General features: G+C 42.5%; 1 protein-coding gene across 1 annotated transcript in view; it reads left to right on the top strand.

Moving 5' to 3' along the window:
• cacna1db (calcium channel, voltage-dependent, L type, alpha 1D subunit, b) overlaps positions 1–15,427 on the top strand; it is a 335,919-nt gene that overhangs the window by 146,668 nt on the left and 173,824 nt on the right. Inside the window, exons 22-23 of the mRNA XM_078209623.1 lie at positions 287–488; positions 13,409–13,567. Of these exons, the coding sequence (XP_078065749.1) occupies positions 287–488; positions 13,409–13,567 (361 nt within the window). The remainder of the gene's footprint in view (positions 1–286; positions 489–13,408; positions 13,568–15,427) is intronic.

Genomic DNA, 15,427 nt, shown 5'->3' with positions numbered 1-15,427 from the left:
GAAACTGAAGCCACTTTGAACTAATCCTAAGCTTGCTGTGTAAATGTATCTTTAATCACATCAAATAACATGTGTTTAACAGATCAGAAAGATAAACAATGTGGACATAAATTTTAAACTATTTAGAAAAGAACTGCTTTGATTGCTATGTGTAGTGACATTGTAAAGACATGGGAAAATTTTATTTACATCACCATGCATCACGGCTGCTGAAGTTGTCCCCCTTGGACATTTATATTTGTCATCCTTGTAATATTCTGCCACATCAACTTTGTCTCTTTTTCAGCCTGCTATACAAAGCCATAGACTCAAATGGAGAAAATATTGGCCCCATCTACAACAATCGTGTGGAGATTTCCATATTCTTTATCATCTACATCATTATTATTGCTTTCTTCATGATGAATATCTTTGTTGGTTTTGTGATCGTCACGTTCCAGGAGCAGGGAGAACTGGAGTATAAAAACTGCGAGTTGGACAAAAATCAGGTTAGAAATCACAAAAAATAACAGTTTTAACATTTGCCTCCTATTGGGAAGTACACAAATTAGTACATTAAAACTTCAATTCATTGTACCTTTCTGTCTTCAATGAGGGTGCATTTCAACTACAAGTTTATTGCTGATGTGAAGTGATTTGCATTTTGCAGCAATGCTAAACTTAGAGTGTAAATTCATAATCAGCACAATCTAGAGCTATTAGCTTTGGGTGGACGTATTCCTGGAGTTTTGATCGTACTACATTCATTCACATTATAATCAATCCTGTGGCATTTGATAATTAACATCTGATCATGTGACACCAGTCTACAGTTTGCCTTTCAAGGTTGGGTTCCTGTAATTGAGTACCTTTCCAGGTGCTTTACTTATTCTGAGAACTGGGAGGTCATGCATTTTCAGGCAAGGAAAATTCTTCAGTACAAACTACTGAAGCAAAACTCTACTTTTCTCTCGGGTTATGAGCAACAGTGCCTGGAAGATTCCTGGAAACTCCCACTACTACTAGCTAGTAGCTTTGTTTGTTCTAAGAACATCATTCCTATTCAAAGGCAATGGTTCAGACTTCCAAGTGTCTGGTACACGTCCCCCATAAACCTAGTGCATCATGTTAGCGATAGCACCAACAGTTTCTGCACAAGAAGATCAAATTTAACTCAATTGACAATGTTTTTTCAAAATATTACTCCCACAGTTGACATTGGAAATGCATTTAGTTCTAAGCTTTTTGACAAGTTTCCATATTGATGATCAATGACTAAGAGAATAAGTCAAATTTAAAAATGATGCTCGATATCTATTTGATTTTTAAAACCGGAAATAGAAAGTATAAGCAGGTTATCTCAGAAATCAGTTTCAGGATTATTCTGTTTTATTGTAGGTCATGTGCAGGGATACTGGTGTTGTAAGCAAAATCTCTGAGCTAGTTGTTGGTAATAAAACAGTTCACAGACCAAAAATAACCACAGTCAAGTAATTCCTGCACTAGATATTCAATATCATGGCTGTTATCTTTACTTTGTGGCTGGTGCATACACTCCAGTCTGCAAATTGGGTGTGCCCATGGAAAAAAATAAATTTAAGTGTTAAATCTTGGAGCTCTGTCATTGTTTTTTCTTCATGTAACCACGATCCATTCAGGTGCCTCTTGTGAGTCTGGTGTTTCTTACTCAAGTTAGTATTGATTGTATCCAATAAGGAATGTAAACACATTCATCACCATTAATACTTACACCTTTGAAAAATTACAATAATTACTTGATAGTTCATCATCTGTTTATCTGGTCAGCCTTACTTTTGATGGTGAAACATAGAGTGCTATTATGGTTGTTCCCAGCAATGATCCCACATGGCAGGTTTAAGGTTTATGCATGCTGTTATGATTTGTTAGAAAGAGTAAGCCAAGTAATTAATCAGAAAGGGGTTGGTGAGGGGAGGCATTTCACATCAGCGAGCAACTCTAAAAAGGCACAAAGTTCTGGGAACTGAACATTGCCCAGTTTTCACGCTGAGGAGAAATGCTAAGCATTGGGGGAAATTAAACTATTATCCTGGGCTGAGAATTCAAATGAAATTATCTGAAGCTTTGCTTTTGTTTGAAATGTACAGTTGAACAGTGAATTGATCATTGTTTGTGGCTTATTATCTCTCCTCTTACGACTTTAGTGTTTTGGTGTCTGGTGCTTCAATATAGCAAGTAGTACAAAGAACAAAGAACAATACAGCACAGGAACAGGCCCTTCGGCCCTCCAAGGCTGCGCTGCTCATGTGCCCACTAGACCATTCTTTTGTATCCCTCTATTCCCAGTCTGTTCATGTGGCTATCTAGATAAGTCTTAAACGATCCCAGCGTGTCCGCCTCAATCACCTTGCTTGGCAGTGCATTCCAGGCCCCCATCACCCTCTGTGTAAAATACGTCCCCCTGACATCTGTGTTGAACCTTGCCCCCCTCACCTTGAACCCGTGACCCCTTGTGTTCGTCACCTCTGACCTGGGAAAAAGCTTCCCACTGTTCACCCTATCTATGCCCTTCATAATTTTATACACCTCTATTAGGTCGCCCCTCATCCTCCGTCTTTCCAGGGAGAACAACCCCAGTTTACCCAATCTCTCCTCATAGCTAAGATCCTCCATACCAGGCAACATCCTGGTAAACCTTCTCTGTACTCTCTCCAAAGCCTCCATGTCCTTCTGGTAGTGTGGCGACCAGAACTGGACGCAGTATTCCAAATGTGGCCTAACCATCGTTCTATACAGCTGCAACATCATCATTACAGAGTCTTGCTGAGAGCAAGGATAACAGCGAGGGGAAATATAACAATTCATTCAGATATGCCAAAATTTTATTGCAATCTATATTTATCTATCAGCAGATCGGTGTAAAGAGAAAGTTATGTTAATATCAAAATATTCCTCGCTGCCAAAATCATTTGTTAAAAATGTTATCAATTAATCTGCATGTGTGCCTGAAAAAGGTCATGATTATCCTCTACTACTGTGCCAACAACTACTTCCTTTCTCAGTAGAGCCTAATAAGTTAAAGGACAGAGTAATTATGTGTCATAAGAACATAAGAACATAAGAAATAGGAGCAGGAGTAGGCCATCTAGCCCCTCGAGCCTGCCCCGCCATTCAATAAGATCATGGCTGATCTGACGTGGATCAGGTCCACTTACCCGCCTGATCCCTATAACCCCTAGTTCCCCTACCGATCAGAAATCCATCTATCCGTGACTTAAACATATTCAACGAGGTAGCCTCCACCACCTCAGTGGGCAGAGAATTCCAGAGATTCACCACCCTCTGGGAGAAGAAGTTCCTCCTCAACTCTGTCTTAAACCGATCCCCCTTTATTTTGAGGCTGTGTCCTCTAGTTTCAACTTCCTTACTAAGTGGAAAGAATCTCTCCGCCTCCACCCTATCCAGCCCCCGCATTATCTTATAAGTCTCCATAAGATCCCCCCTCATCCTTCTAAACTCCAACGAGTAGAAACCCAATCTCCTCAGCCTCTCCTCATAATCCAAACCCCTCATCTCCGGTATCAACCTGGTGAACCTTCTCTGCACTCCCTCCAATGCCAATATATCCTTCCTCATATAAGGGGACCAATACTGCACACAGTATTCCAGCTGCGGCCTCACCAATGCCCTGTACAGGTGCATCAAGACATCCTGCTTTTATATTCTATCCCCATATTGCATACATTCCACAGGTAAAAGTCATAATTGATTGTAACTTGTCGGATCTACTTTGCAAACCGGGCTTCTATAGGAATTACAAAGGTTTACATTTGGTGTCTGCGGAGCTGGGGTCCAATAGAGTACAGATCTACAACGCTAAACATGGAATGCTGGCAACTGTTATGAGTCTTCATCCTCTGCCATTTTTCCAACCTATTTTATTCACAACCTCAGGTCAGAGATTGGCCACGCACCTGTGCCATGGCACTTGTCAAGGACCACACAGGTGCTGCACAACGCTTCAACCAAAACAATGCAAAAACAATTGGATTACTCGAGCAGAGTGTCTGCTGCCTGGGCCATTCCAGAAATGCAGTTCAGTCCAGTCCAGTGAGGATGTTGAGAATCTTTGTGACATGCTATGTGCTGCACCATTTTGTCCTGCAAAAGGGAACAGTTAGAGGCGATGCTGGATCAAACAGGAAAACAAAAAGGGCAAGGTTCGAAAATGGCTAGATATCTAGCCAGCTGCTAAAATTCCTTGTAAAATCAGTTCCAAATACCAGCATGGGAATTTCCACCCTCTCTTCTATCATTGGTCAAATATCATAGAACCATAGAACCATAGAAAATTACAGCTCAGAAACAGGCCTTTTGGCCCTTCTTGTCTGTGCCGAACCATTTTATGCCTAGTCCCACTGACCTGCACTTGGACCATATCCCTCCACACCCCTCTCATTCATGAACCCGTCCAAGTTTTTCTTAAATGTTAAAAGTGGCCCCGCATTTACCACTTTATCCGGCAGCTCATTCCACACTCCCACCACTCTCTGCGTGAAGAAGCCCCCCCTAATATTCCCTTTAAACTTTTCTCCTTTCACCCTTAACCCATGCCCTCTGGTTTTTTTCTCCCCTAGCCTCAGCGGAAAAAGCCTGCTTGCATTCACTCTATCTATACCCATCAAAATCTTATACACCTCTATCAAATCTCCCTTCAATCTTCTATGCTCCAGGGAATAAAGTCCCAACCTATTCAATCTCTCTCTGTAACTCAGCTTCTCAAGTCCCGGCAACATCCTTGTGAACCTTCTCTGCACTCTTTCAATCTTATTTACATCCTTCCTGTAACTAGGTGACCAAAACTGTACACAATACTCCAAATTCGGCCTCACCAATGCCTTATATAACCTTGTAAGAAGTTTAACAACACCAGGTTAAAGTCCAACAGGTTTATTTGGTAGCAAAAGCCACACAAGCTTTCGGAGCTCTAAGCCCCTTCTTCAGGTGAGTGGGAATTCTGTTCACAAACAGAGCTTATAAAGACACAGACTCAATTTACATGAATAATGGTTGGAATGCGAATACTTACAACTAATCAAGTCTTTAAGAAACGAAACAATGTGAGTGGAGAGAGCATCAAGACAGGCTAAAAAGATGTGTATTGTCTCCAGACAAGACAGCCAGTGAAACTCTGCAGGTCCACGCAACTGTGGGAGTTACAAATAGTGTGACATGAACCCAATATCAATGATATCAATATCAATAACCCAATGATAGCCAAGTTCCGCACACACGAGGACAGCCTCAACCGGGATATTGGGTACATGTCACACTGTTTGTAACTCCCACAGTTGCGTGGACCTGCAGAGTTTCACTGGCTGTCTTGTCTGGAGACAATACACATCTTTTTAGCCTGTCTTGATGCTCTCTCCACTCACATTGTTTCGTTTCTTAAAGACTTGATTAGTTGTAAGTATTCGCATTCCAACCATTATTCATGTAAATTGAGTCTGTGTCTTTATAAGCTCTGTTTGTGAACAGAATTCCCACTCACCTGAAGAAGGGGCTTAGAGCTCCGAAAGCTTGTGTGGCTTTTGCTACCAAATAAACCTGTTGGACTTTAACCTGGTGTTGTTAAACTTCTTACTGTGTTTACCCCAGTCCTACGCCGGCATCTCCACATCATTATATAACCTTACCATAACACTCCAACTTTTATACTCGATACTCCGATTTATAAAGGCCAATGTACCAAAGGCACTCTTTACGACCCTATCCACCTGTGATGTCACTTTTAGGGAATTCTGTACCTGTATTCCCAGATCCCTCTGTTCAACTGCACTCTTCAGAGTCCTATCATTTACCCTGTACGTTCTTCTTTGGTTTGTCCTTCCAAAGTGCAATATCTCACACTTGTCTGCGTTAAATTCCATTTGCCATTTTTCAGCCCATTTTTCTAGTTGGCCAAATCCCTCTGCAAGCTTTGAAAACCTTCCTCACTGTCCACTACACCTCCAATCTTTGTATCATCAGCAAACTTGCTGATCCAATTTACCACATTATCATCCAGATCATTGATATAGATGACAAACAACAATGGACCCAACACCGATCCCTGCGGCACACTGCTAGTCACAGGCCTCCACTCAGAGAAGCAATCCTCCACAACCACTCTCTGGCTTCTTCCATTGAGCCAGTGTCTTATCCAATTTACTACCTCCCCATGTATACCTAGCGACTGAACCTTCCTAACTAACCTCCCATGAGGGACCTTGTCAAAGGCCTTGCTGAAATCCAGGTAGACAACATCCACCGCCTTCCCTTCATCCACTTTCCTGGTAACCTCCTTGAAAAACTCCAATAGATTGGTCAAACATGACCTACCACGCACAAAGCCATGTTGACTCTCCCTAATAAGTCCCTGTCTATCCAAATATTTGTAGATCCTATCCCTTATCACACCTTCCAATAACTTGCCCACCACCGACGTCAAACCTACTGGCCGATAATTTCCCGGATTTCTTTTGGAACCTTTTTTAAACAACGGAACAACATGAGCCACCCTCCAATCATCCGGCACCTCCCCCGTGAATACTGACATTTTAAATATGTCTGCCAGGGCCCCTGCAAGTTCAACACTAGCTTCCCTCAAGGTCCGTGGGAGTACCCTGTCCGGTCCTGGGGATTTATCCACTCTGATTTGCCTCAAGAAAGCGAGCACCTCCTCCCCTTTAATCTGTAAAGGTTCCATGGCCTCCCTACCAGTTTGCCCTATTTCCGTAGACTCCATGCCCGTTTCCTCAGTAAATACGGATGCAAAAAAACCATTTAGTATCTCCCCCATCTCTTTTGGTTCCATACACAGTGTACCACTCTGGTCTTCAAGAGGACCAATTTTATCCCTCACTATCCTTTTGCTCCTAACATACCTATAGAAGCTCTTTGGATTTTCCTTCACTCTGTCTGCCAAAGCAACCTCATGTCTTCTTTTAGCCCTCCTGATTTCCCTCTTAAGTAGCTAATCATCTGATATTCCTTCTGAAGGTGAGTGACAATGCATCTTCTGGTGGATTGTCTTCTCCTTTCTCTGCTTCCAGTGGGTCTGGGACTTGGATGTACCAGTGAAGAGAAAGACAGGACAGGATTTTAATTTCTGGGTCCCAATCCTACCAATGCAAATCTGGAACCCACAATTGCCTGCAATGGGACTCTGAGGGTGGTTTTGTAGGAGGGATCAATTAAAGACACTGGGCGGACTCCTGAGATTGGAGAGCCAATAAGAAATCATCCAGCAGTTTAGATCAGCAATCCCACCATTAGAGTGGGCTCTGCTTAAGTATATAGGGTGGTGCTTGGACATCTTCAGTCACCAAGCCATAGAAGTGGTAGATAAAAGGATTAAAACGTGAGGAGCAAAGCCCCACAGTAATGGGCATAGTAGAGATCACATTGAATCGAGCCTCCGGCTCCTTTGTCTACTGGCTGTCTTTGGGAGTCCACCACCATTTCCAAGGTGGTGCCCTGACATGATAGATATCTGTGTGCAGCTGGAAAACCTCCTTGTGGAGACAGAAATATGTAATGGAGCCAGCCTGATGGTTTAATTTTCTGCTTTCTGGACCACGTCTCCTCCAGACCTGCTTCACGGGCCATTGGTAATTCAACCCACAATGTTTCATGACTTTTTAAAGTTTAATTTATTCTTTTATTAGTGTCACAAGTAGGCTTATATTAACACTGCAATGAAGTTACTGTGAAAATCCCCTAGTCGCCACACTCCAGCACTTGTTCAGATACACTGAGGGAGGATTTAGCATGGCCAATGCACCTAACCAGCATGTCTTTCGGACTGTGGGAGGAAACTGGAGTACCCGGAGAAAACCCACGCAGACACGGAGAACGTGCAGACTCACACTAGTGGCAAAAGTATGTCATAGTAAATAAGTCACTGCTCATTCCAGAGTTCAGTGATGAGAGAAGCAGAGGGTTAGAGGGTCAAGCACCTACAGCACGTAACCTCCTATGACTGTGCTCAGGATATTTGTGGCCCCATGTTCTGCTGCTCTGACAAGAGAAAAGGGAGTGTACTGGTAAGTGGCCAGTTGAAAGATTAGGAGCATTTGTGTGTGAACATAGAATAGTTTAGATGCTGCTTCGAAGGAGTATCAACTGTGTGCAAGAAAGGAAATAAATTATGAAAACAGTTGTAGGTGCGGTGTGGAAATAAGAGGGCTACTGGTTTGGATGAGGTACTATTTTCATTACTGTTGTATTTAACAGTAAAGCTGCACAGGGTCTGTACTGACAGTAACATGGAAGTCTTACCTTAGCAGCCCAGGTCAAGTCTTGAAATTTCTTCTGGCACTATTGCCAGGTCCAGACTATAAGCTTCATGCATTCATTGCTCACCCACCTCAGATCATCACTGTGTGGCTGTTTGATGTGGTACCCTTCTCTAATTTACAGGGATGAGGATGTTCATTCTTCTTGTAATTCGCTGCTGGAGCTTCTGGATACTGTCCAAGATCTGATCAATCTGGCAATAATTTTCTGTCAAATTTGAAAGGATCATTTTCAGCTTAGATCCACATTGCACATTGTATAAAAGATGCTGCCAGCTCCTCTTGCCCAGTAGGTGAGCTGTCCAATAGCCAGCATGATTCTCATTGACGGTTGCCCATCATATTGAAGAGGCATGTCCTGTAAATGGCTTGTGTTGCCTGTTAGCAACATGCAGTGAATGATGCACCGACATTACCAACATCCCACACATCTCAGACAAAGTTAAAATTGTTCTCACCAAGTTTAATTCCACTCCCTTGTTTTTTGATAGAATCTTTAATGTTACTTTATTTAAGCAATTATTCATTTTTAAAATAATTGGTAGACTGTACTTCAATAATAGGTTGGGGTTAGAGAGTTTCACATTGCAATCACCCTCTGTATTAAGAAACATTTTCCTTTCCTATGATTATCTTAAATTTGTGTCCTCTTGTAACCCTCACTAATCAGTAGAACAATTTACCAGTAATCATCTCATCAAAGCTCTTTAAGATCTTGAAAATGTATCAACCCACTGCTTAACCTTCTCAGCTCTGGTGAAAGATGGCCCATGCTCTTGGCTCACCCCATTCTCTCCTGTGGGATTCTCCAATATTTAACCTTGTTACACCAATCTTCATGCCGGCTTGAGGGAAGCAGCTGCTTCTGGCTACCTCACCATTTTTTCTGGTGGGATGTGGACTGTTGGGATGTTTATAAGGCCTGGGAATTAAAATAGGTAAAATAATTTCAAATTTCCAGGATTTAAACCAGCCCTCTGCCCATCCAAAACACACCTGGAGTTAAAACCAATTTCATTATCGTAGTTTTTGTTTGATGAGATTAGCAGAGTTAAATGGTGGTTTTTTATAATATTTAATCATGGTCTGAGTTTTTCACCTCAATGAGGTGACCAGCGTGTGTTTATGATTAATTCAGCTGTGAGGATTGCATTTACAAAATTTGAAAATCTATTTGGTAAAATGTTTATAAATTATGAAGGAAGCAGTGTATTTTGGTGTGCTAACAATTTCCCTCACACCTTTTTTTGCCAATCTTGACCTGCCAAGAGATTTAATGTGTTTAATTCTTTTGTGTGTTCATTTATCCACATAGCTTTTAATCCCAGAGCTCCAGCAAAGAGAGCCTGCAGTCTCAGCCAAGACCTCAACTGCCTGACCACTAGGTGGCAGGAGGTACAAACTGTACAGATCAGGCCCTCTTCTGCTTCCAAGCAATAGCTAATCTTCTGGCAAAAGCTCAGATTGGAAATTGAAAATAGTTGTGAATTTATGCTCAATTAGTTTAATTTTTATTTTTTAGCATTCCCCTTTCCTCCATTAAGTCTGCTTTTCTCCAATTTGGGATGACAGAATGCTATGAGACAAATTTCTCCATGAGTTTCCATCAATTGACAGAAGTGCAGTTCACACTGTTGATGTTACTTTTCCAGCAATTTAGCACTCTGTCACTTGAAGACTGTTCATCAACCAGTTAAACTGAAAACTTTAGAAGTGTAAGAAATTTTGGATGGCAGCTGAAGATGTGATCTAAATCACGATGGCACAATGGTTAGCACTGCTGCCTCACAGCACCAGGCACCCGGGTTCAATTCCAGTCTTGGGTCACTGTCTGTGCGGAATCTGCACATTCTCCCCATGTCTACATGGGTTCCCTCCGGGTGCTCCGGTTTCCTCCTACAGTCCGAGAGACATACCGGTTAGGTGCACTGGCCATGCTAAATTGTCTCTCAGTGTACCTGAACAGGAGCCGGAGTGTGGCGACGAGGGGATTTTCACAGTAACTTCATTGCAGTGTTAATGTAAGCCTACTTGTGTCACTATTGAACAGCAAATAAACTTTAAACTTTTAAATCCAGTTTGGCTTGTTTGAAAAATCCATGCTTGTTTATCAATAGTGTTAACTGGTATATACTGATCAGGTGTGTTGAAAAGCTGAGGATGCATTTTAATGATGTGGAGATGCCGGCGTTGGACTGGGGTAAACACAGTAAGAGGTTTCACAACACCAGGTTAAAGTCCAACAGGTTTATTTGGTAGCAAAAGCCACCAGCTTTCGGAGCGCTGCTCCTTCGTCAGGTAAGTGGGAGTTCTGTTCACAAACAGGGCATATAAAGACACAAGCTCAATTTACAAAATAATGGTTGGAATGCAAATCTTTACAGGTAATCAAGTCTTAAAGGTACAGACAATGTGAGTGGAGAGAGGGTTAAGCATAGGTTAAAGAGATGTATATTGTCTCTAGCCGGGACAGTTAGTGAGATTTTGCAAGCCCAGGCAAGTCGTGAGCATCGTGAGGGTTACAGATAGTGTGACATGAACCCAAGATCCCGGTTGAGGCCGTCCTCATGTGTGCGGAACTTGGCTATCAGTCTCTGCTCAGCGACTCTGCGTTGTTGTGTGTCGTGAAGGTCGCCTTGGAGAACGCTTACCCGAAGATCAGAGGCCGAATGCCCGTGACTGCTGAAGTGTTCCCCAATAGGAAGAGAACACTGTTGCCTGGTGACTGTCGAGCGGTGTTCATTCATCCGTTGTCGTAGCATCTGCATGGTCTCCCCAGTGTACCATGCCTCGGGACATCCTTTCCTGCAGCGTATCAGGTAGACAACGTTGGCCGAGTTGCATGTGAGATGATGGCATCCGTGTCGATGATCCGGCACGTCTTGCAGAGGTTGCTGTGGCAGGGTTGTGTGGTGTCGTGGTCACTGTTCTCCTGAAGGCTGGGTAGTTTGCTGCGGACAATGGTCTGTTTGAGGTTGTGCGATTGTTTGAAGGCAAGAAGTGGGGGTGCGGGGATGACCTTGGCGAGATGTTTGTCTTCATCAATGACATGTTGAAGGCTCCGGAGAAGATTTCGTAGCTTCTCCGCTCCGGGGAAGTACTGGACAACGAAGGGTACTCTGTCCGCTGTGTCCCGGGTTTGTCTTATGAGGAGGTCAATGTGGTTTTTCACTGTGGCGCGTCAGAACTGCCAATCGATGAGTCAAGCGCTATATCCTGTTCTTATCAGGGCATCTTTCAGCGTCTGGAGGTGTCTGTTGCGATCCTCCTCATCTGAGCAGATCCTGTGTATACGGAGGGCTTGTCCATAAGGGATGGCTTCTTTAACGTGTTTTGGGTGGAAGCTAGAGAAGTGGAGCATCATGAGGTTATCCGTGGGCTTGTGGTACAGTGAAGACACGGATGTCATCATCTCACGTGAGAACACCATCCACCAGGTACACGGTACATACTCTTGCAACTCGGCCAACGTTGTCTACCTGATGCACTGCAGGAAAGGATGTCCCGAGGCATGGTACATTGGAGAGACCATGCAGACGCTACGACAACGAATGAATGAACACCGCTCAACAATCACCAGGCAAAAGTGTTCTCTTCCTGTTGGGGAACACTTCAGCAGTCATGGGCATTCAGCCTCTGATCTTTGGGTAAGCGTTCTCCAAGGCGGCCTTCACGACGCATGACAACGCAGAGTCGCTGAGCAGAGACTGATAGCCAAGTTCCACACACATGAAGATGGCCTCAACCGGGATCTTGGGTTCATGTCACATTATCTGTAACCCTCACGATGCTCATGACTTGCCTGGGCTTGCAATATCTCACTAACTGTCCCAGCTGGAGACAATACACATCTCTTTAACCTGTGCTTAACCCTCTCCCCGCTCACATTGTCTGTACCCTTAAGACTTGATTACCTGTAAAGATTCGCATTCCAACCATTATTTTGTAAATTGAGCTTGTGTCTTTATATGCCCTGTTTGTGAACAGAACCCCTACTTACCTGACGAAGGAGCAGCGCTCTGAAAGCTAGTAGTTTTTGCTACCAAATAAACCTGTTGGACTTTAACCTGGCGTTGTGAGACTTCTTACGATGCATTTTAAAACAGTGTTGCTCTAAATGAAGGAACATTTTATTTCAAAACATAAAATGAAGGAAAAGATTTTAACTTTCAACACCAGGTGATAAACTGGAAGGAGTAAATCAGCCATACATTAATATATATAATGCAAAAGAGGTGGCTAATCGTTTATCACCAGTTTTCCACCTGATGGTGAAAGTTAAGATCTTACCCTGGGAATTTGAGTTTTGGGTTTAGAGCTCATTTTAAATGGCTTGCCTCTGATGGATGGAATTTTTCTCAATGAAACACCTTGGGATATATTTCTACATATATTTGTCTACATTGAACGTGTAATATTAATGCAAGGTTTTTTTAAAGAGAGCAAGTCTGGCACTAACTTCCTGAATTGGTGCATAATTTTCACAAATAATGTAATGGGATGCTGAATATGAAATAGATCACTGTATTCTAGACTGCCTAATTGGTAAACAAAAATTGACTAAAAACCTATTTACACACACACATTCACACAATTTGCAATATCAACATACATATTTATTAAAGAAACAAAATGTTTGATGACAGGAAACTCCTTACCGAAGTGTGTGAATTTCAATATTTTTTAAATGTTGGAGTTATAAAATTGTTCAGGGATAGAATATTTGCAGACTCTGGAGATAAATTATGACACTGCATTGCTGTAATTGAAAGAAATTGAGAAATTGATGGAAAACAATAATGTGTCAAGTTTTTTGACACAGGAGTAAAGTTGTGATAGCGCAAAGCGGGTAATCGTGAATGGATAGCAGTTTTAAACCTGGCCCAAAATCGGTCATTCTCTATTATCCAGCTTGTGCCATTGGCAAATAAATTTTTACCCATAATATTTTATTGAGTAATGGAAATGAATGCCCAACAGATTATATTTTATTTAAGATTTTTAAAATTAAGTTATTATGGATTTCTAAGGAAAGATTCTTAGTTTAAAGTTTCTTATGCCTGGTGTCATACTGTTCAATCACAGGAAACCTCTTTTTGTCTCTGTAGCGTCAATGTGTAGAGTATGCTCTGAAAGCCAGACCACTTCGCAGATACATCCCAAAGAACCCCTACCAGTATAAGTTTTGGTATGTGGTAAACTCAACTGGGTTTGAATACATCATGTTTGTCCTCATCATATTGAACACGCTTTGCTTGGCTGTACAGGTAAGAAAAATGCTAAAACATACTAAAGCTGATAGACTCAACATTCGTAATTTTTTTGTTGTTTTGCAAATGTCTTTGTGTTTATAAATCATGGTGTTGAAAATGTTTGAAAGTACTGTTAACATCACTAATTTAAAGATCTAGGCCATAAAATTCATTAGGACCCAAAAATGGGTGCTGGGATTGTGATGCAAGATTACCTCATACCTGGTGCTTCCAATGCACCAAACTGCTTGCTAATTTAAATGAGTGTGTGCAACTAACACTAAGTGTGTTGCCAGAACTAAGTGTACAGTTGAGTGACTGCATGCCTGTATAAGGACACAAAATCATGAGAAACTAGTACAAAGTAAAAGCAGCCTGCACTACTTAAAGGGGAAGTGCACTGTGGCTGCACCAGATAGAAATCATTCTAAAAGTGATTGGCAGAACATGGCAGGGAACCAACTCTGAGATTTTCTGAGACTGCACTCTGCACTGGAGGTCTTGTTGTGGGAGGTGGAGAGATGTCATCTATCTACCATGAGCTGGTAAGCATTCCAGACAAACTTGTGAAGACATTGGAACCAGATACCACAGCAGGAAATGCCAGGAATCTAGCAGTGCTGTAAGAAGTCCAGAGACCTCATACAAGTGATCAAGGTCACTTAATGGGCAGGATTTTATGGCCTCGCTCATCCCAAAACCGTAAAATTCCACCCAAGGTCAACTGATCTTTCCATGGTCCACCCCCGCCCGCTCCGATTCCCGTGGCGGATATCTTCAAATGTCATTCCCCACAAATCTGCACCACTGGACTCACTCACTCTGCAAAGCACAACACTCCCATCGTTCACCAAACAACAATCTCTATCAATCATGACTCATGCTTAACATTCGTAGCTTCACCTCTACCTCACAAAAGCTGCAGACTGACATCTCTCAGCTTGCATACACTGCTGGCTATTCAAACTTGCATCCCCCAAACATATTTCACAAAACTGGCACTCTTCTCTTACAAGACAAGATGACACTTATCCAGAGGCAACAGGACCTAGCTGGCAAGGGACGGGCACAGCTGCATGTCTTAATCAGATAGAGGAGACAGTAGTCATTATCATTGGAGGAATCTTGACCCAAGGTTATGGTCAGTGGCGGGCTGGAACCAGCAAAGATGATGGAATTCTCCAAACAAATCTTTCTTTTCACATCCCATTTCCTGCTCTTCTGATTTACAAGCTGCAGATGGTGTTAGCGTGCACCTCGTGCTTTATCCTTACCCCTCACAATTACTCTATCCTTGTGCTTTTCTCAAGAACTGCAACCTGGTTAGACAGTGGTGAAAGAACAAGAGGAGGAAGAACAGATCAACAGTGATGAAGAAGAAACCTCCTCATATGCTCTTGCATTCACAACAAAAGCTCAGATACATATTTTAGAGGATGGCTGAGCAGAAAGATGTGGGCATGATTAAACTGGAGCCTGGCCAAAGGACAAGGGTAACAGAGATGCCAGCTCACTGGAAGGTCTGCACAAGTTCCACTGCAGACCACTCAGGTGAAGAGTTCGATGAAGCAGCCTATAGAAGAAGGCTGATAGGTGTGCACAGTGAAATGCCTCATGATTGACAAACTTGTCATAAAGCCTGGGTCCATGTCAAGGCACATAGACGGATACTGCATCAATTAGAGCTTGGAGCTTATTCTTTCCAATGTGGAAGTGATAGCCAAATCTTTAATACACTTATAGACCCAAACATGATGCAACATTTTTTCGCCGCTGTCTCAGCTTCCATTACAGCATAAGCAGAAGCCACCCAATGTTTGGATGCTGCTTGGAAGCTCAGACTGCTTTTAGACAAACTTAAACTGCTGCCATCCT

Source organism: Mustelus asterias, chromosome 3, assembly GCF_964213995.1.
Source record: "Mustelus asterias chromosome 3, sMusAst1.hap1.1, whole genome shotgun sequence".
NCBI classification, from domain to species: domain Eukaryota; kingdom Metazoa; phylum Chordata; class Chondrichthyes; order Carcharhiniformes; family Triakidae; genus Mustelus; species Mustelus asterias.
Note: the sequence above shows the minus strand (reverse complement) of the source record. Positions and strands in the feature narration are given on the sequence as shown.